The 22800-nt window shown below is 36.0% G+C and overlaps 1 protein-coding gene across 3 annotated transcripts in view; it reads right to left on the bottom strand.

Moving 5' to 3' along the window:
* Positions 1–22800, bottom strand: part of Gabrb1 (gamma-aminobutyric acid (GABA) A receptor, beta 1) — a 296173-nt gene that overhangs the window by 165360 nt on the left and 108013 nt on the right. For all 3 annotated transcript variants that reach the window (XM_013008958.1, XM_013008959.1, XM_013008960.1), the window contains one exon: positions 11711–11931. In XM_013008958.1, the coding sequence (XP_012864412.1) occupies positions 11711–11931 (221 nt within the window). The remainder of the gene's footprint in view (positions 1–11710; positions 11932–22800) is intronic.

Raw genomic sequence — 22800 nt, 5'->3', positions numbered from 1 at the left:
CTCAAGATTCCTCCTTTCTCACCATTTATCTAGCTCTAAAGAAGCATATATGACAAGGCACTGATTCATTTTTCTTTAATAGTTCTATAGAAGAATTTTTTGTTGTTGTTGGTTGTGTGGGCCTGAGCACTGTCCCTCAGCTCTTCAGCGCAAGTCTATCACTCTATCACTTGAACCACAGCACCACTTCTGGCATTTTCTGCTTATGTGATGCTGAGGAATGGAATGCAGGGCCTCATGCATGCAAGGCAAGCGCTCTACCACTGAGCCACCTTCCCAGCCCAAGAAAATTTTTTATGGGAAACTTTTCCCCACTGTTAGATTCAATGAATTACACAAATGGGACTGATATGTTCTTTGAAAGGCTTCCTTGTTGGGCTTCAATCTTTCATCTGTTTTGGAAGTAACACAGAACAAGTCTAAGTCTTGTGTGTGTGTGTGTGTGTGTGTGTGTGTGTGTGTGCTGGTACTGGGGCTTGAACTCAGGGCTTTGTGCTCTTGCTTAACTTTTTCTGACTTAGGTTAGTTAATATGTATACTTTCTGAATTTAGTAGAGCTGTCACATACAGAAATAAGTTTAGATTCTTAATAATGGCTCCATTGAGGTGATAAGCTTTCATGAGCTTCTTTGCTACAAGCTTGCATTTATAAGTTGTCTTATTATAAGTTGTCTTATGAAACAAAAGAAAATTACTTGTGCATGTGTTCTGAGCTAAATGTTTGAGTAGAAATATTGTTCACAAATTAGTTTTTAACTTCGTCAGTCCTAATGACAATCAAGGAACAATTTGCTGTCACTTTGCATATTTAAGCATATGGCCTGGGGTTCAAGTGAGAATCCTATACAAGAGATTTGAAAATATTATAAGTCCAAAAGTATTGATGATTTCTGAGGGAAATAGTATTAAAACACTCATGTAAATGCTTTTCTTTTGATAAAATGTAAAAGGCATTGTCTATAATATTGTGTTTCTAATCCTCATAGCTGAACATACTTTTAACTCTTACGAGGAAATCTACCCATGACTTTTAAGTTGTAGATAGTTAAAAATAAGGAAAACATTTTTTTCCTAATGATCTGAAAAGAATTGGAATGTCTAGAGACTTGAAAATAAGAATCGCTCTGATAATTTAAGAAAAAGAAGGCCCCATCCATAGGCAAATTTTAAATGAAAACAACATAAGATCTAATCAAAAAGTACTGCAAAACTGAAGAGCCATATGGACTTGATGGATGACTGGGAGTTTACAAGTCCTGCATAGGTCCATGATATGCTGAAATAGTGCAGGATAGACTGCAGGATAGAACAGAAGTTCAGTTGAGGCATAGGAACAGAACTCAGAAGGAAACAGAGGATGACAATGGTCTTAAGGGATGTTCTTTTGACTAAGGAATCTGTGAGCAAAGCCAGCAGATATCCTTTCAAAATAGTTTTGAGTTTTGTGATTGTTGTTAAATGTGGAAGTGACTTGTAGCAGTAATTTAGTGTCATTAATTACTAATAACAATTCATTATTAGTTTTCTTTTAAATATATATTTTTATTGTAAAGATACTGCAGAGAGGGGTTACAGTTACATGAGTCAGGTAATGAGTACATTTCCTATCGAGCCCCTCCTTTGTTTTTCCCCTACCATCCCTTAACAATTCATTATTAATTCTATTTTTTTCTCTCCATTTTTTTCTTTTCCCTTTCGTGCTGTTAAGCCTGGCCTTTTCATATCTCCAATATTTTTACAAAACGTTGAAAAGCTGGCAGTCCCTTTGTCCATTGTGCTGGAGAAGAAAATATTTTTGAAGTGGAAGGGATGAAATTCCTTTGTTTTGGTGCTGGGTACTTTGAGAGGATAGGAACATATAAATAACACATATCCCTTCCCAACCATCATCCTCAGGATTCTACCTTTGTCACAGAAATGCAATAACCTGAATTTTCAAAGCAATCTGTTGTTCTGTTTCTAGAACAATACGTTCTGTCTTCACTAATACTTTGATGTTCATGGAGAAAATATAACTCTGCCTTAAGCAACTTCACATAAGTTTGAGGGTTTTTGAAAGGCATATTAAAAAACAGCACATACATTAGTTTTTCTTCTTGTTGTGGCTTAAGATTTTGCCACTACCCTACAACTCTAAGAAAAATGGGTAGAACTCTCACTGTAGTTTTCTTATGAGTTGGCTCGATCTCCAGGGCTATATATGTGTCTTTATTAATAAAAAAAAAAGATTTTGGAAAGATAAACCCAACGTTGTCCTAGGAGACACAGAGAAGCAGATACAGATTCATGACATACAGTGCTGTTCCTTAATATAATGCTCTTTGTCTTAGAATAATACCTGTTCTCTTTGGCTATACAACATTCATTGTTTCTGAGCAAAGGAAGAAAATAAGAGGCTCATTAAGGACAATATATTTTTTTCCTTTTCAAAAGTGTGTTTTGCAAGTTGAAATGTCAGGAGGTTGAAGTACTAGTTCCAGTAAATATTGGAGTCATTTCTCCATTACTTCTTTTACATTAACAAAGCAACATGAGGCTTATTGTAAAGACATCTGTCAATCTCGATCAGATTACTCAGGTTGACAGGCAAAAAGAAGTCAACATTTCTTCTAAAACTCTAGCTTTAACCTCTGTTTTCACTGTATTTGATGTTGGTATAATTTGGGGAGGGGAAGGGAAAAAACATATTGCTCAAATAGGGATACAGGTGGACCCATTGCAACAATGAAATGTACAAGATGTTATGTCCACAAACGAAGCTTACAACTTGGGGGTGGGGTGGGGAAGGAGATAGGAAGGTAGGGATGGGAAGGGGAAACAAAAGGAGGAGGCAACAATGCTTGATAAGAAATGTACTCATTACCTTGCTCAGGTAACTGTAACCCCTCTGTATGGTATTTGCACAATAAAAAATATTAAAAAATTTTAAAAATGTGTTCACATGTATTTCAGTGGCACATGCTCTTCTTGAGAGAGCTTTTGTGACTTTTCTGTTTGAGCCTGAAGTAAATTAGCACTTCCATAATGATGGAATGTTTCAAAATGCTGCATCAGTGCTTCTGTGTCTGGATGTTATACAGTGTCATAGACTTCACAAAGAGAAAGGACATTCCAGGCTTAGTACTATGTGTAATTCACAGCCCACAATGGAATTCAAAGTTGGAGAAACACTCCAAGGCCTCTCTTTGACATACAAAATTAGAAAAATCACAATACAGTCAAATGCTGCTTTTCAGGTGAAAGTTTTACAAACATGGAATATTACTATAGGAGCCTAGCTTTAACCTGATGCTGTGAAAGATAGGCAAAGAGAACTTAAATTATTTATTTTGGTAACAATCATTATTATATAAGTAGCATGTGTTATCTAAGTGTACTGCTGGCATTCTTGCTTTTTATGGGACTGAAGTTTGAACTCAGACAAGGAAGTAACGAGGCATGCTTCTAGCCCTTTCATGTACCAGTATTATTATTTTTTGTACTGTTTCTTCTTTATGACTTTTCTCTTGTCTTTTCTCCCTGTGGTATGTTTCTACTAGATACTTAAATTGCATTCCTGTGGCTCTTTCTCTATTTGATCATACCAGGCTTTCAACTCAAGGCCCTGCTTCTTGATAAGCAGGTACACTAATACTTGAGCCAAGTTCCTAGCAATTTTTTCTTTCTTTTTTTTTTCATTTAGACTTTCCTATTTATGTCCAGGACATTTGGGATGTAATTCTTATATCAATACTTCTCACATAGCTGGGGTGACAGGCACACATCACCCAATTTTTATTGATTGCAATGGTAGTCGCATTAACTATTTGTCTAGGGTATTCTTGAGTTTTGATTCTCTTTATCTCTATTTCCTGAGTAATTAGGATTTTTAGATACATACCACCATGTTTGGCTGATATTTAGTTCTTTTAAAAATATTTTTGGTCAATGGTTTAATCTTCAAATTTAATTTTATTAAGGACAATTTATCATAATGATTAATTCTACAAATTACGTGGTTACATGATAGCTATAATAACTGCATGATTATTCCAATCATTCATTAAGTATTGGAAATTATCCCAATGCCTATTTATAAAATTATAAGATGCTAGGAAGCAGGATTCAGTCATTCCTTTTCCCACATACATAGAAGAATAAAGAACATTCAAAAGAAACCTTAAGCAAAAATAACAAGGCTTTCTTCACCAGAGAACCTTTTAAATAGCTGTCTCTAGTTGACTGATGAAACTCTAAAATACAAGTAGCCTAAACCGTGAGAGGAATAGCAACACAGCCCTTTAGTGGAATTGTAAAGAGAGTATCCAGGCATTTTCCTAATAAACTGAGTTACCTATTCTTTATGCATGGTCTGTTTTTGATCCTTTTCACTCGAAATAACAAGTTTCTTTCTCTTACAAGGTGCATTTGTCAATACCACCCAGTACTCTGCAAACACTGTATCAGCCCACAAATTTGTTCTCTACAATCAACTCCCCAATATGCTCTTTCCAGCATATCTCACAGTGAGCTGTGTGTAATCGGGACTGGACTTGTGGATGTAATTGTGACTGCTCTATGCAGGCTGAGTCTGTAGGAGAGAGAAAGAATTTTTTTCAGGGTGTCTGATGAAATATTTAGGACCACAAAACTGCTTTTAAATCAATAATGGTGTGTATTTAAAAATTTTTTTTGGATCTGTATTATCAAGATAATTGCCTCTGCTTTTTACTTGATCATAAAGACCAAGACAAGACAGCTGATCCTCCAAGGTAGTATGGGAAACTCTGTCTTTCTTTTACATTCAATACATGTAGCCATTGATTTTACTCTCACATATAACCCATAGTCAGGCACTGTCAAAAATATTAAAAAATCAATTCAGAATAGAGCTAAGCAAAGCAAATATAGCAAGGGATTTCTTCAGATGCACATCAAGTCACAGTTGTCTAGTGAATATTAGACTTGTGCCTGAAACCTAAAGCTCCAAAGTTTCTTACTGGAATTTGTACTCATTAAAATATGTTAGAGATCCCCACAAAGTTGTGGTGTTTACGAAGGCTTCTGCTCTTTGAAGCGCTATTCCCAATTATGCTGTGTGCCTTCTGTATTGTTTGCATTTCTGTAATAGGAAACAATGAAGTCTTATGCACAGACAACTTTCTTCCTGGAAATGAGCGTCAGGATTCTTAAGGATTCTTGTGTAAAGGCTAAGAGCAGAGACTTGCAGTGGTAGATGTGGGTTAAATCCTGCTCTCAACACTTAGGGAGACTTTACCCTACATATCAGATGGCAGGCTGTGATACCTTCTACACAGAGGAAGGATGTAACTGTACTCAGGTGTCTGATAAAATGCAAGAGAAATCCCCCAAGAGTGAAAATGGTTATGTATGGGTAGAAGAATGGAATGGGAGAGCATTGGGGCAGCAAAGAAGGTTAAAACTTGTTTGGTTTCACAGATGGACATGAGAATCATGTAAATATTTTAAATAATTGTGAAATACATTCAAACCAAATTTGACACATGCAAAATGCAAACAAAATGTACTTCAATCGTATGGAAGGGATTATTTCTAAACTAAATTATAAAATGTAACAAAATAATTCACCTCCATGTTCCTGATGTGATATGTTCTAATATCTATATATATATAGTAGCATAAAGTAATAAGCATTTTAATATCATTAGGAACAAGAATTTTCTTTTGCTAAGAAAGGCTTTTTTTAGGGCTGGGAAGGTGGCTCAGTGGTAGAGCGCTTGCCTTACATGCCTGAGGCCCTGGGTTCGATTCCTCAGCACCACATAAGCAAAAAAAAAAATAATTTGTTATTATAAAAAACAAAGAAAGAAAGGCTTTTTTTTATTGTAGTCCCAGGCTGATGGTCTCCATCTTGAGATCTTTCTGCCTCAGCCTCCCAAGAATTGGGATAAAAGGCATGGCTAGCGCACTCAGATGGGTAATATTTTATATAAAAGAGAGAGAAGTACCATAAAATGGGAGAAATGAGTAAAAACAGGTGGTTGTTTTTGTTTGTATCTTTTTCTTTTTTCTGCTAGAACTGGGGCCTTTTTAAATGCAAGTACTGGTGGGCTTTTTTTTTTTGTATATTTGTTTTTTGTCGGTTGTGGGGCTTAAACTCTGGGCCTGAGCACTGTCCCTCAACTCATCAGCTCAAGGCTGAAGTTTGATTTAGCTTACAAACCTATAAGAAGTAAATTAATTGGGTGGTATGCAAGCATAAAAATGTATTAACTAAAATATTGTAGATTCAAGCGAGAACTCAAATAGTGTAATTCCTTAGAAAAGCAAGGTAAAGGTTCAATAAAATAAGCACCAGGAAGTGGGGACTTGGAAGGGGTTGGATTAAAGGGAAAGGGTGGAAAAATGAAGAGAGGAGGGAGAAAATGCAGACAAGAATCCAATGTATAACCTAAAAAATTAAGAAAAGTGAGGGAAGGAGTAGGTAGGGGAAGGATGAGTGAGAATGTTGAAAGGGGTGACATTGACCAAGATATAATTTATTCATAAACTGCTTTGTTAAATTATAACTTCTTTGTGCAACTACTTAAAGATAATAATAAAATAGTTCAAAAATGATAAAAGGGGTAAATGGGATAAAATGTTAGAGCAAAGGGTATTTAGGGGAAGATACAGTAGGACATTTCATTATGGCTATAGTGTTACATAGAAAATATAAGTGGTCTCAATAAACTTAAATTTCAGAGAAATAATTTATAGGGTATCCCAATAAATTTGAATTTCAGGGAGCAAGTTATTTAGGACACATTGGGGGTTGAAATTCTTTTGACATGTTTTGAGAAATAAGTAGAGTGTCTTAGATTACAGATGTACGATTGAAGTCAATTTGATGAGGGCTTTGAAGACATTAATATTTTTGTGTTTGGGGGGAGTGAGATGATCTAGCATACTTTATAGGAAAAACAGATGACAGTGATAAGAAGGAAAAAATTGTAGAAGGAAAACTGGCCAGGAAGTGACAGATATTGACAGCGTTAACTTAGTGACAGACATGGTCTAGAAGTAGAGAAGATAGATGAGACAGAGCAAGCTTTAGACAAGAGATTCAGGCACAAGAGACATAGCTGTTTCACAGCTCATCCCTGCCAATGAGGATGGAGCTGCTTTGAAGGAAGAGCTGCTTTGGGAGAAAACAAATGATATGAACTAAGTGTCATGTCAGGAGAAACTTCAAGGCACCTAGATTGAAATGTTTAGTGAACAATTACAAATCTTTCATTTTTTTCTGAAACTCAGTGGTTTGAATTTTTTTTTATTCGAGGCTGTTAAATTGGTTTAGTATGTCATACCTGCTATTGTTGTACAAATTAGAGACAAAAGAAAAGCCAGTGATGAAACAGCTAACCAAGAACAAAAGCAATTCAAAAATTATTCCAAGTCAATGATCACTCTAAAGTTATTTAGAGAAGACAAGAGTATAACTTGATAGACATTGGGGATGACTTTGGTAATTTTGGACAGAGGCATTTTAAGAAAATCGTATTATGAGTTGTGTGCCACAGGCTCACTCCTGCAATCCTAGCTACTTTGGAGGCTGAGATCGAGAGGAATGAGGTTGAAAGCCAGTTCAGGAAGAAAAGTTCCCAAGACTCTGTCTCCAGAGTAACCAGCAAAATACAGTGGTAGAATGCCAGCTGAGAAAGTGAGTCCAGTATGAGGCCCTGAATCCAAACATTAGTACCACATAAAAAGGGGGTGGGGAGAATAAAAAAAAGAAAGCAGCATACTATGTGGGGCTCCATTGATTGGGAATGGGGAAACGAGATGGAGGAGGGCTCAGGGGTGCCAAAGTAGAGAAAACCAAAGCTTCCATGAACTTCCATGTTGAAAGCGCACTAGCATGAAGGGTCAGTAGAGAGATGAGCCTGAAGACTGAAGAGCCTGAAGACTGAAGTACAGGAGAACTAAAACAGAAAGGCAGTTGCAGCAGTAGGAGAAAACACACTTGGGGAGAGATTAGCCTTAGAAAGAAGACAATGTGTTTCCTTTCCAGTGAAAGGAAAGGAGAAGGGGAAAGCCAGGGGAAATTTTATGGATTTTTTGAGAGAGGGTAGAGAGGGAGCTCATGGGACGAAAGCCCCAGTCTCCTTACACAAGTTACAGCATAGCCCGAGTTACAGCATAGTCCTATCGTTGGAGCCCTGAATAAATAAAGTAGAAAATTTCAGTGGTTTCAGACTTCCCATGGATGAGTGCATTTTGCCACACAGTAGAGGAACCTCAATAAATAAGAAAGGGCACAAGGAATGAGCTCTCTCTTCCAAGATAGACACCTGCTTCACAAAACTGTGTTTTCTCGGAAGTTCCAATCTCCATTCGACACTCTTCTGTTATTGGGGAGTTCGTGCAGGCCAGTGTACCATCATCATTTGAGTGTCAAATCTGATAGTTCACCAAGATACAGTACAACCTGCTCTATACTTGTGATTTTCTATAAATGAACTTGAAGCACCTCAGACTGAATTTGAATGTAGGAAATATTGGACTTTGTTTAATATGTTCATATGATTGTGGAATACCTGGTCAAAGGGGTTTGGGGCCGCATTCAGAAAATCTCATGGATCCTGTCATTGTTAAACACTACTCAGTAATGGGTGACCTCATTCACAATGATCATTAGTTGGACTTATGGAAAGGAGGATGGCCATCAATTTTATTCTCCTGATTTCTCCCATCTAAAATAGGGACTGTACAACTATAAAGATGTCAAATCACACATTGTAGAATGAGGATTTTCTATTCTGTGTGCTTAGGAATGATAAATGATAGCTATTCTTTAAAAGGCTCTTATCAAAAGAAGTTACAGATTTTAATTTCTACAACTAGGAAATGTTGCATTAGAGCATAATTGAATTTAGGCTCAGAAGGGAGTTTAGGCTTAATGTTGTCCAATCCTTTCCCTTTAAGGTCAACTTAAGGTTTTCTTTAAGCTGGCTGGGGGATGCAAACTGGTGCACTCACAAGTCTGTCAGTTTCAATTTCTTTCCATTCTTCCATATGACAAATTGCCCCGGAACCAAATTAGTAAATGATGCACATACTAAATCCTCAATGAGCATCTTCTTAATTGGTCAAATATATCTATATTCTGATCATTAGTACCCCCTGAGAGCTAGAGAGCCACCATCAGAATGCAGTATTGTTTCAATACCTAATAATAGGGCTATAAAACTCACAATGAGAAAATTTGGCCAGTCCTGGGGCTTGAACTCAGGGCTTGGGCACTGTTTCTATTTATGTGGCACTGAGGAATGGAACCTAGGGTTTCATGAGTGCTAGGCAAGCATTCTACCACTAAGCCATATTTCCAGACTTCTCTTGCCTATTATTTTAAAGATCTCAATAATGAATTTGGGAGGTATTGAGGTATTCTAGATAAAAAAGAAATCTTAGCAAAGTTACTTAATTTGTTCCAGGCCAACCAGTCAAAACCAACTTCATTCATCTGACTGCAAATATTATGCATTTTCTTTTCTATCTTATGCTGTCTCCAAGATATCATAGTTTCTAGGGAATGGCAAACCACAGCTTGTGAGGAAAGAGGCTATGGTAAAGGCAGTAGGGATCTAGGGCAGTATCAGATCTGATATGAGACATTTATGGAGAAAGTGGGTGCCACAAAAAGTACACCAGAGGAAGCAACAATGCTTGATAAAAAATGTACTCATTATCTTGCCCATGTAATTGTAACTCCTCTGTACAGTATTTTCATCATAAAAATTAAAAAAAGTACACCAGAGTCCACATGCTAGATGCATAGTTTCTGTTTCTATTTGGATGGTCTTACTAGGTCCATAAACTAAGCTACATAGACCATAGTTTGTCTCTGAAGAGGAAAAGGCAGTCTTGTACAAATTGGAAAGAGATGTTAGAAGACAACAGAAAGGAAAAAATGAAGCTCTTCTAGTCAGGATAGTTAAACTTAGTCAAGACATTATGTCGAAAAATGAACCTTACCATTTAGGCTGGGGGGCGGGTGTAGTTGAGGAGGTGGGAGGGAAGGGATAGTAGGGGAAAGACAAAGGAGGAGGCAACAATAAGAAATATAGTCATTACCTTGCTCACGTATCGATAACCCCTCTGTACAGCATTTTCACAATAAAAAACTTATTTAAAAAAAAACTTAGTTCCTCTTTTGTCATTATGTCATTGTGATCCTAGATAAGTCCTTATGTCCTTCTATGCTTCAGTTTTCCAGTTGTAGAATGAAGTAAATTCAGACTTAGGATTCTCTAAGGTTGATTTTCTAAGATGTATTCAATCTTAATGAGTCTCTAATATGTTATTTCTTTGTATGATTCGATTCCCATTGGTAGACACTGAAAATAACTTGGAAATTCTTATAGTATAATCTTGCAAACTAACAATTTGACCTTCATTCTTGTAAAAAATATAGTTGCTCTTTGTTTCAAACTTTAAAAAATTATTTGTATGCACTCTTGGGTAATCAGTTAACTTGCAAAAATAGCTGTTGATTAGGATATTAAGATTGGTTGTGGAATTACTTTTCTAGACTAGATACTTGATATAAGTTGGATAAACAACAAAAAGTCTGAGTCATTCCAGTATATGAACCATCACTATGAATCAATTATCAATCACTATTAGTACATTTTTGTCTGTAATTGTTATCAGTATAGTCAAAAGAGATGTTGCTTTATTTCATGATTTTTCCACAACACATTTAGATCAGATTGTAACTAGAGTTCAGACTGTAACTGAACCAGTGGAAAATTTTTAAAGATCATTTTGCCAAGAAAGATGATACAATTTTACTGTATAAATGAAGACAAATTTCTCAACCAAATAACCAACCACTAAGTTAAGATTATAAATTTTGTCTCTGAGACATTTTTCACTTCCATGTTTCTTAGGGATTTTGTCAAGCTTATAGATATTAATTGTAGATTTTTGCACCATAGATAGAGTTTTAGCTTTGTGTTCATAGTAAATGAAACAATTTTAGGGAGCCAATAATATCACCAGTATAGTAAGAAAATTGGGTGCATATATTGTGGATATATTGTATACCTGTCATCTATTTTTTTAAAGAGAATTGCAAAAATTTAAAGACCTCTACATATCCTCTAAATATAGGTCATAGCTGAGATATGTTCGGCAAAACTGCAAATGAATTTTTAAACATAGAAAATATTTTTAATAAATGACGCCTGAATTAGTGGGTAGCCATATGGGAAAGTATAGAACCTCTACTCATACTTCGTGAAAAATGCAAAATTAACGTAATATGAATCACAAACCTAAATAAAAAGATTAAATAAAATAGTTTAAAAACTAATACATGGATTTTTCTCAAACTTGCCACAATAATGTTTTCCATTTTCTTCAAAACACTTACTTCCTTGTCATAATTTAGTACCTATCCCTGCAACTTGGAACAATCTTGGTGACTTAGTGACATATATATATATATATATATATATATACACACATATATATATATGTATACACACATATACATATATATGCTAAAATAAGGTAATAGTTGGAAATCAGGGGCAAAAATGTTCTTGTACATTCCTGCCCATGCTGAACTCAAATCTTATTGGAGATATTATCATTTTTAATAGAAGTTTACTATGCATATGAAACATCTAAACTGCTTCTCTCTCCCTTACCACTCCCCTCTGTAGAGCTAGAACAACAGCAGCATGCATTGGCCACTTACCGGAGTCCATAGAGAACAGTCCCATCAGGATGCAGGCGGATCATCCGGTTTTTCACTGTCACTCCATGTACAAATGACTTCTTGTCATTCAGAAAGTAGGTGTCAGGAACCCAGAGTTGGTCAGCCACCCTGTTGTCCAGGGTAAGGTTTAGTGGGATTCCAGAATAAGAGAGCCTTTTGTCTTTCCAAGACTGCTGGAAGTACATGGTGAGTGTGTAATCCTGGGAAATAAAGGAAGCCAGAAAGGAATTTTACTGTCATAGTTATCTGAGGTCTTTACTTAAGAATCTGACAGCATGTAGTACTGTAGATGCCTGAAGAACCTGGTAGATACTTGTGAATAGGTTGAATTTTATACCTCCAGGTATAAGACAAATGATAGGATGAAGTACTAGAATGATGCATGAGTGTATGTATAAGCAATACAGCACACTTATACATGACTAAATCTTTTTTGTGGTGGTACTGAGTTTTGAACTCAAGACCTTCTTTTGCTTGCTGGGGAAGTACTTTCCTACCTGAGCCATTCTACAACTCCCTCCCGTGTTAGATATGTACAAGTAGAATCTTTATGTTTTGTTACTGTTGTATTCTCCCATATATTAATCAGCATCAGTCTATTTTGACATGTCCCTACAACATACAATGTACCGAAACTTGACTCATCCTTGTCACTCTCTGTCATCTTCCTCCTCCCTTCCTAAACAATCTTGAAAAGCATCATTGTTCTATTTTCTATGTTGACCATTTTTACTTTCCTTCACCTTCTCTACTTACCCTTGTGCCTCCTACTGGTACCCGTAGCCCAGACAGGACCCTTTTACCTTCCCGTTATTTCTGTCATGTTTTGTCTTTTAGTGTATACATGCTACGTTTTCAAAGAGATTATCATTTGAGCACACATGCATATGCAGGCCTTAATCATACAGAGCTCCTTCTCTGTTCTCTTTCTGCTTTACTTAACAGCTTTTACTGAGTTTAGTTTTTTTCTACACCCACCAATTCAAGACACTTTATTACTTGAGCCATGTCCCTAGCCCTTTTTGCTTTTTTTTTTTTTTTTGAATTGGCTTTCCTGTTTTTGGCTAAGTTGGCCTGGACCACGACTCCCCTATTTACACCTCCCAGATCTGGGATGACAGATACATGCCACCATGCCCAGCTTATCAGTTGAGATGATCTGTCACTAACTTTGGCCCCCTGCTGGCCTTCAATCATGGTCCAGGTTACAGGTGTGAGCCACCATGCTTGGTCTAGAATTGAATTTAAAGACTTAAAGGTAGTAGTATGGAAGGAAATAACCAGTTTACAAAAAGCAATCACTCTTGGACGGTATGCTTACAGTTTCATTTTATAGTAGGAAATTTGATTAAAAAAGAAAAACAACTAAAAACAGATTCACTTAAGGGAGAGGATGGTGTTTTTCAAGCAGCAAGTACACTTTTAAAAATTAATACATCTTTCTTTGATGCAGAAAGGTTATCCATTTTCATTTTCTGTATCTGTGAGTCACGGAAAGCAGTTGCAAAGCACATGTAGGTGGAGATGTTTACTTTGGCCTGAAGATTAACATCAGTGGTATAAGTGATCAACAGTTTCTTTTTTATGTTACTCCTGCTGTGTATAAGGAGTTGGTAAAATTCAGCATCGGATTTGTACTTGAGAGTGTGTTTCCTCACCTTCTGCAAAAGGTTAGAACAGAACATTTTGTGATTTTTTTTCCTAACCAAGTTTTCCCTGGCAGCGAGAGACAGGAAGATTTGGGCTCGATAAATAGATCAAGCTACAGGGAAGGGATGATGGTGATTATCTAGTGCTTTAGTTATTGTCTATTTTTAAAGAACTCTATTAATACAAAGTACAATTGCCCATTAAGAGAAAATAAATTGGCTGCAGTGTAATCATAAAGTCTTTAAGATATGGATCCCCACATAATAAAAACAAAAGGCTCCATTTTTCTTTTAAAGGACACTTATATGTCGATAGTGACTTTGTGAGTGGCTTAGCAAATACTCATGAATCTTGCATAACATCTGTAAGGAAGTGGCATATGAATCATACAGAATCACTGACTCAAATCATGAGCCTTACATCTGGGCAAACTGGGCAAACTGCATCCTAGCTAGATATTCCTCAATTGAGATATATATATGTATGTGTATATATATATATATGTATATATACATATGTATGTATATACACATATATATATGTATGTCTGTATATACATATATATGTATATATGCATGTATTTTTGAAAAATCTTCTGGAGGATAAATTCAGTCCCTTAAACAATATATGCAACTACATGTTCACAATTTACTTGGAAACTATCTTGTAATATATGAAAGGCATGCTTTTTGTTACTCAGTCGTAAGAACTTTTGCTTTGTACAACTGATCATAACTATTTCATTTAAAAATCTGAAACCTTATTTAATCTTACCTTCATACATACAAACTTTATATGGGTGCATGCACACATAGATGCATACACACCTGTGTGAGTATGTGTATGAAAACAATCCCTTCTCAATTACTACTGCTTCATTTATATCCTCCTTAAATTTTAAGAAAATGACATCTGTTTGGAAGAAAATGAATTGAACAGACTCTAAACCTTAAATTTCAAAACACCTTAACTTTAATAGCTCCCACATGAAGAGCTATGTAACTACAGGAAACTCATTTTATTTGTTTCATTTCAGATGCCTCATTTTAAAAATAAATTTAAAAATATCATTTTACTCCCTTATTGCAAACATGAAGGTTAAAATTATGTTAGAAAGCTAGTTGCTGGTGGTGCATGCCTGAAGCCTAGTTACTCAGGAGGCTGAGATCTGAGGATTGTGGTTCAAAGCCAGCCCAGGCAGGAAAGTCACTGAGACTCTTATCTTTAATTAAGCACCACCAAAAAACCAAAAGGTAGAGCCATCACTCAAGTGGTAGAGTGCTAGCTTTTAGCAAAAAAATGTGTTAGAAACTGTAACATGATGAAACACATATATAGGTTTGGGTCTATATGTATATATAATGTGTGTGTGTATATATATATACGTATATCAGTATATATATATGATTAAGAATTTTGTTCAAAAGGCTTTTGAAGATAATGATCTTGGTAGTAATAAGGGTGGACAGAAGGACAGTATAGCAACACTTAAATTCCAGCAATATCTCCTTACTCTGCTCACAGTGAACCACTCAGAGTAACAATCTCTCTTGCTATATGGTATGCTATCTGCTTTTCACAACCATCTCATATCTATTACTACCTTTGGTTCTCCCAGCAACTAATGAGATACACGAATCCTCTAGAACAGAATCTAGAGATTTCATGCTGCAGAAAGTATTGACTATTACAGATAATTTGTACCTACTATCCCTTACTTCATATACATCTTACCAGGGAAATTTGAATATAAGAAAATCTACAACCTCATTTGGATAGATTCTACTTTCATGTAAAAAAACAAGTGGATAAATAGCTGTTATGTTGTTCTACTACACAAATTTCATACTAACTCTTCACCAGATTAAAGAACAAGTACTCTAAAGAGGATATATTTGTTTTTTTAAAGAAAATATTGTGTGTGTATGTCTGTGTGGTGTGTGTGTGTGTGTGTGTGTGTGTGTGTGTGTGTATGTGTGTATTTAGTGCTAAGAGCATTGAAATTACTTTTTCTTTCAGGGCTGCATCTGGAAGAATTAGATGTATTCAACCAGTTTTCTCACTTATGCAAGCTTCTTCTTGAGAGAAGTGCAACACGTTTCAAAACCATGGGCTATAGGGAATTCTGTGACACTAAAGTAAATTAATGGGATTAGCCGTGTGAGATTGCTAATGAAATTGGTCAGGCTAATTCAAGCATGATAGAATTTGATTCATTGAGGAAAGGCAAGAAAGGTTATTAAATCACTAGTACTCAGGAAACTCCTCCAAAAGAATATACTCTGTGAATGTAAATATGAGTAAAGATTGGAGAAAATCATTATAATAACTAAGTCATTCTTTTCTGAAATAAAGATACCATTCTATTTTAGATATGTAATTTTAATGTCAGAGAAACTTCCCCCTTTAGCCTATATTTAGCAGTGTCTGACGATAGATATGGCTGTCATAACTAGGGTAGTGGTAATAGGCTTTTGTGCACAGAGGTCAAAAGTCCTCTTGACCTAATGAGGGTGTCAGCAGAGCCCCCTACGACAAAGGATTTGCTGGCTCAAAACAGTCACAGTTGAAAATTGTCTCTTGTCAAGGTTGAAAAACCTTGCCTTTTATTAAGTATTCTTCCTTTACACATTAGGAAAAATACTTTGCTATCTTGTTCTATCACTTACTATGAAAAATGTGTATAGTAGCCTATTTTCTTGAGCTTTTGACAGAGCTCTCCAAAGTTTGTAGTATGGAATGCTGACACAATATGGTTAGTCATTTACTATTTTGCTCTAAGAACTAATCTGCTAAAAATTCATCATCTAGGATTAGATTAGGGAAAATAGTTATGGGTTTAAGGCAAATGTATCGATCTATTCATTTTATAGAATGAGTTTGAAGAAAACTCCACAGTAAGCCGGAAAAGTGAGTCTCTATTATCTGCCTTTGCTAACAGCAGGCTTTAATGTTAGCAAAAAGACAGTACATTCCCTTCATCCAAAAGGAATCACACACACACACATGCACACACACACACACACACACACACACACACACACGAAACACAGTTCTGTAGCTGGGCACTAGTGGCTCATGCCTGTAATCCTAGCTACTCAGGGGGCTGAGATTTGAGGATTGTGGTTCAAAGCCATCTCGGGCAGGAAAGTCCTTGAGACTCTTATCTCCAATAAACCACCAGAAAACCGGAAGTGGTTCTGTGGCTCATGTGGCAGAGCGCTAGCCTTGAGCTGAAGAGTTGAGGGACAGTGCCCAGGCCCAGAGTTCAAGCCCCATGACTGACAAAAAAAAAGAATAGAAAAAAGAAACATAGTTCTAGTTCACAATTATATTTTATTTTTCATCCATTTTAATATATATGAGATGAGTGTATCAATCACTGTTCCTTATGAAATATTCATGCCATTTCAGTTAAGTTCTACAGTCTGCTCTTAAGAGTAAAGCAATTGTAGTAGAGTTCATCCCACAGTCTTCACCCTGAGGAAGATTACCCTACCCAATGTTAGTTGTTTTTCACTGGGCCATATCTCCTGGCCTGCTAATCTTAAGCTTTGTGGATAGACAGTAGACAGCTAATAAAGAGAAGCTGGTTCACAAACACATAATGAGTATATACATGACTCAAAAATGATGAAATATAAAAATAGGAGTGTTCTCCAAGGAATTATCTACTGATCAAGGGATCTCAGACAAGGGTTGTTGGACTAAGCACAAAGGTCATAATAAAGAATAAAGCCATGTTGATACTATAAATTTATAAAAAGAGGAATCCATCCAACATAAAAATAAGGAAACAAGAGAAATTCACAAAACAAGGCAAAGTTTATTGTTATAGAGTGAATGGCAAAATTCATGAAGGTTTTCTACTCGCATCTGACCATATCTTTTCTGTTTTCTTGGGTGAAGTTGCCTCAATATTTATTTCCTCTGTACAGAAGAGACCATGATAATGGTACTGATCAGCATATACATATGTTAGAATGTCATGAACAAGGATGACATATATTAAAAGCCCAGGAAACTTCAAGCTATCACTTGGATTATCTCCCTGAATTAAAAAAGGGAAGTAGTATGAATAATTTGAGGCCCAGAGATGCAAAATCACTTTAAAATAAGGGATATATATATGCACACACACACACACACACACACACACATTTGGTTTTTATTTTGTATATTAACTAGAAGATTGAGGTGAAAGGAAAGAAGGAATCACATTACTCATCAAAACAAATCCTTTCAAACTAAAAAAAAATTACCCAGAAAGTTACCTAGAGACTGAATAGTAACAAGTAGTATACATTGCAAGACAAGGAAAACAAAAATTCAACTCAGAAATATTGCGTCATAGAAGTTTAGTGAAGGCTGGGCCCCAGTGGTTCACACCTGTAATCCTAGCTACTCAGGAGGCTGAGATCTGTGGATCACAGTTCAAAGCCAGGTCAGGTGGGAAAGTCAGTAAAACTTTTATCTCCAAATAACCACCAGAAAACAAGAAGTGGTTCTGTGGCTTAAGTGGTAGAGTGCTCACCTTGAGCTGAAGAGCCTCAGGGGCAGCGCCCAGGCTCAGAGTTCAAGTCCCACAACCAAGAGAAATAACTGGTGAAAAATATCTGATAAATAAACCATTTTGAACTATCATAGGAATAAACAACACAACATGCCTTTCTAATGAAAAGTCCTACTTAGGCAAATATTTTTGGCATTATCCTTAAGTGTTTTTTTTTTTTTTACAGCAGAAAGACATCAATATATCCTCTGAAGTTGCTGTTAATTCCTATTCCTTTATCTCATGTAGTGTTTGATTTACTGTAATACATGCATATAATACACGCACCCTTCATTACCATTATTGTCAAGGCCTATGTTCTTATTTATTATTGATTTACTCATCAACAATGTTCCAGTGTGGGCCCAAGGGAACATAATCTTCTTTTACCTTTGCATCATCCTAGATAGTCCCATTTGGTTTAACCATCTGTGTAGTCAGACTTTTTCTCATTCATGTGTTGTGTTCTGAAATTATTTGGAATCAATCAACTTACTGGTTGAACAAAACCACTAAGCTATGATCCTATAACAAATGAGAATCATCTAACAATAATCCAATAGAGCTCATTGTAATATACATGACATATAAGACATTAAGATGCAAATAGAGCAGTATGCATATGGTTCCAATGTAACAAACTACATGATACACATTAAATGCAATTTTGACTTAGTATTGTGTAAGTCTTTTCACATTTATATGCTACTAATATGTATTCTAAAACTATATTCATTTTCATTAGAAGTATAAAAAACTTCTCAATCAATAGATCTCAGTTTAAGTAGAAAAACAAATTCATGTTGTCAACATCTAATGGTGGTTAACTATATTTAAAAAGCTATATTATGCCAGATGGTGTGGGGGCAAGCTGAATAATTTTCATCCCCTACCTCAAAGATGTCATAATCTAATGGGGAAGATTTATCATTGCTTTCCAAGCTTCACATCTCTAAGTTTCCCTCAATTTTAATCACTCAGAGTAGCTTACTAGTTTCAATTTCCTTTGTGGACATCTGCCTAATGGCAAGACTATAGAGTAGCAAAAGATCCAGAGCATTAATCCAGAGAGGCTGTCAGTTGTCTTAACACAGAATTGAAGAGGAGGAGGACAAAAGGAAAAATGTGTGAGTCATTTAGAGCAGCACTTATAACCTTGGAAGGTGGAAGGCTTGAAGAAGGAAGAAACATGTATGACCCCTAGGTCCTGACTTGAGCAGGAAGACAGATTACAATAAGAAGAGTTGAAGGTTGGGAGCAGACATTGATAATGTACTTCCGATGAGTTTGTGTTGTGAGTGTCAATAGCTAGGTAGGTAAAATGGTCAAGTAAGTAGTTATTGGTCATAACAGGAACTGAGGGCTTGGAGAAAAGCACAACTATGTAGGTCATGAGTGATACGTGAAGTTGTGGGAAGGGAAACCTCAATTTGAGGGTTGAGCTCCTCAACCCTGGTCTGCTTTTGATTGTAGCACTTACCTCAAAGTTCTATAATAATTTCTCAGTCCCATTATATTTTGAGCTCCCAGGATGAAAGGGTCATGTATTTGTGTTTTGTACTGACTTGGGCAATGGATAATAGTTGATCAGATATCATAGTTGGGGGCTGGAGTGTAGCTCAGGGGCAAAGTGCTTCCCGAGCAAGTGCAGCATCCTGGGTTTGATCCCCAGAACCCAAAGAGAAAAGACAAAAAGTGTATCTTAGTTGCATGGGAAATTAGTAATGTAATGTGTTTGGAATACCTGGTGTGGAGGCTAGGGCTAAATCATCTCATTGCATTCCAAGTCTCTGAGAAATTGGCCATCGTGAGAGAACATTAAGGGAGGACTATTATGTACCTAAAATAATTAATAATGCAAAATTTCATTCTGGAATGACTCAAGAATAATGGGTCTATACAAATAGCAAATGGATACATTTCTGAGAAATAATAAAAGGGTATGAATCTTGAAAACAAGCTTACTTTTCAGGAATTAACTAATAGTGATTTTTATACTACATTTAACTAATATTTATATCAAATAAATTTCATTGCTACTTTCAGCAATAACTCATCAGTTTGTAAATATAAGTGTATTTATACTAAAGATTTGAAATTGAATTTCTACTCAGTAAAATTTGGAGCTCATTTACAAGTTAGTCAACATTCACAATGATGAAATATTAAATCAATATTTATTCATCAAGAGCATGATTCATAAGTGTCCCTGACATTCAAAACTACATAATTGTATTTGACATGCTATTTTTATTAAAGTTTCTTAGCTCCAGAAGTTCACAGAAAATGCTGGCTTGGCTTGTGTGGTTGATGCATGGTCTTTGAGTTCAATTTCCAGTACCACAAGAAAAAAATGATAGAGCTTTTGTCATTATTTTTAAAGAGCAATATTTTATTCAGCTCTGTGAATCTATTTCTCCTTTGTGATGTAGTGTAGAACTCTCATCAAATCAATGAGTGGAAATACAACTCATTCTATTTTGGTTATGGATATGCTGAAAATTATTCCCTCATTATTCATGGTCACTGAAATTGATTTGGGCCTTTTAACAGCTAGAATAATACAATGATAAATATCTCTCCTTTACTTTCTCTTGTTTCCCCTGTGTAAATGTGTATGTACATACTAATATGTATTGGATTCTGATATACTTTTCTTAGATAGTTACCTTTATAACTAGCTTGACTTTCTACTAAGGTGTAATACCAAAACATGTGTAAATATATCATAATACTGATGCTTGACAACATCTGTTTTGGTTTTGATTTTTTATAAGCCTATCCTCTGTACTATAATAAGATAGCTTGGTAAAGAAATAGAAAGAAGACAATAGACTTCACCTTTGGAATCTTTATTTTCTAAACATTAAACTCAACCCAAATGTAAAACATGTATCAAGAGAGGCCTTAAAGTCATATTTACAGAATTGTCAGCCATCCTGAGTAGCTCACACAAAGCACCTGTTCAAATTTTTGTTGGTCTCTGACTGGGTGTGCTGTAAGTGTTTGGGTGGAAAGTATGGTGGAGAAGGATCTTGGCTGCTTTCCCTATATGATGAGGAAACAAAGGAGTAAGTATCTAGGAAGTTCCTTAGGAATGAACAAAAAAGTTATTTGTGAATTTTGAAGCTAATAGTTCCAATACTTAGTTTCCTTCTGGTGTAGACTCATAATCAACTTTGGCCTCTACCAAACTTACCCAAGTAGAAAGGTAGAGACTGACCCTCAGAAATAAAGCCTGCAAGTTAACATTATGATAAAACAAATTCATCTATCAATTGAGTCCTTTTTTTTAATGTGTGGGTCGTGGGGCTTGAACTCTGGGCTTGGGCGCCACTGTCCCTTTGCTCTTCAGTTCAAGGTGAGTGTTCTACTGCTTGAGCCACAGAACCACTTCTGGTTTTTAGTGGTTTATTGGAGATAAGAGTCTCACGGACTTTCCTGCCCAGGCTGGCTTTGTACCACGATCCTCAGATCTCAGCCTCCCGAGTAGCTAGGATTATAGGAGTTAGTCACTGGTGCCTGGCTTCAACTGAGTCTTTTGCTCAAAAAGATATTCAGTATCATAATGAAACATGGCATTAAAAATTAAGAGACCTAGAATCTAATTAAAGACTCATTGATTATTAGTCCTGTGACTTGGTGCAAATCTATCCAGTCATCTGAAACTCAATTATCTTACTTTGTATGGATAACCCTATTAACAAGACTGTTGGAAGAACTAATTGGCTTGTAAACTATAGAATATGGATCTGAAAAATCAACTGGTTGAAAGCATGCTACAGAACAATGCGGTGCTATATATATATGCATATATATTATATTCATTCTCGACTATGTTCTCTTTATCCCTTATATACTTAGAAATGAGGAATAATAGCAAATGTTTAAATACACCATCAGCCTTTTAGTAGATGGATTCCAGATGTTATTCAATGTATGTAAGAGAAAAAACTAACCTATGAAGCTAGAACTAATCTCTTTGTTTTCACAGGAGAGACTCTGCATTTAAGAGATGCCCGAATTAATTTTTTTAAAAAAGAGAAACCTGAAAACTCTACTCTAAAATGACATAGCTGTGATTTGAGCCCGGATCTGTCTGACTCTGATGTTTTACTTCTTTCTTCCTACAATATCGTTTCACCAGTGATAGCTTAAGCATGTCACATGAGCACAAAAGATTTTCCTCCTAGGATATGGCTTTTATCTCTTGCCCAAGGCTGACTTCTGCCTTGCTGTTTTAACAGATGCCAATTAATCATTAACATTCGGTTGCTGTACAGACTCTTCAGCTCTCTCTGCTATCTTACCCATGAACACCCCTTCATCAGCCAGTGATAATAATGAACGTCACTGTCATCCTCTTACGTGTGTGCTACTGACATCTCCCTGGGATGTTAGAGACAGTCAATTCATCACCGCCCTGATGTGTTCACTGAGCGAAGGCCAACATTTTCGTTCCATAATAATGCTCAAGGAGTACAAGGTGTAGAATAATTTTCTTTGGTACATTCAAAAGCCTGCCAAAGTATTTTACTACTGCCAAGTCAAAACCTCATTAATCATTAGTTATGGTAGAAACTATATTTCCCTTGCTAGAAATTATTTCCAAGTGACAGTTAGATGGAAGTCAAATATTGCCGGTGCCTGGAAGCAAGGATCTCTTAATTAATATCATGTGTGCAGGGTAACACTGTGGGAGAAAGCCATGAGCAAAAGCTGATTGAAAGAGGAGGTCACCATGCTGCTTTGCTTCTTCATCCCTAACACCAAATGAATGGAATACTGAATAAAACTTCTACCCACAGGTGCATCATTATGTCCACTCATGCTTAAACCTAGTCCTTCATCTCCTTTGGCTTTCTCA

The sequence above is a fragment of the Dipodomys ordii genome, unplaced genomic scaffold (genome assembly GCF_000151885.1).
Source record: "Dipodomys ordii isolate 6190 unplaced genomic scaffold, Dord_2.0 Scaffold8, whole genome shotgun sequence".
Taxonomy (NCBI): Eukaryota; Metazoa; Chordata; class Mammalia; order Rodentia; family Heteromyidae; genus Dipodomys; species Dipodomys ordii.
The sequence above is the reverse complement of the archived record's forward strand: the minus strand, read 5'-3'. Positions and strand labels throughout refer to the sequence as shown.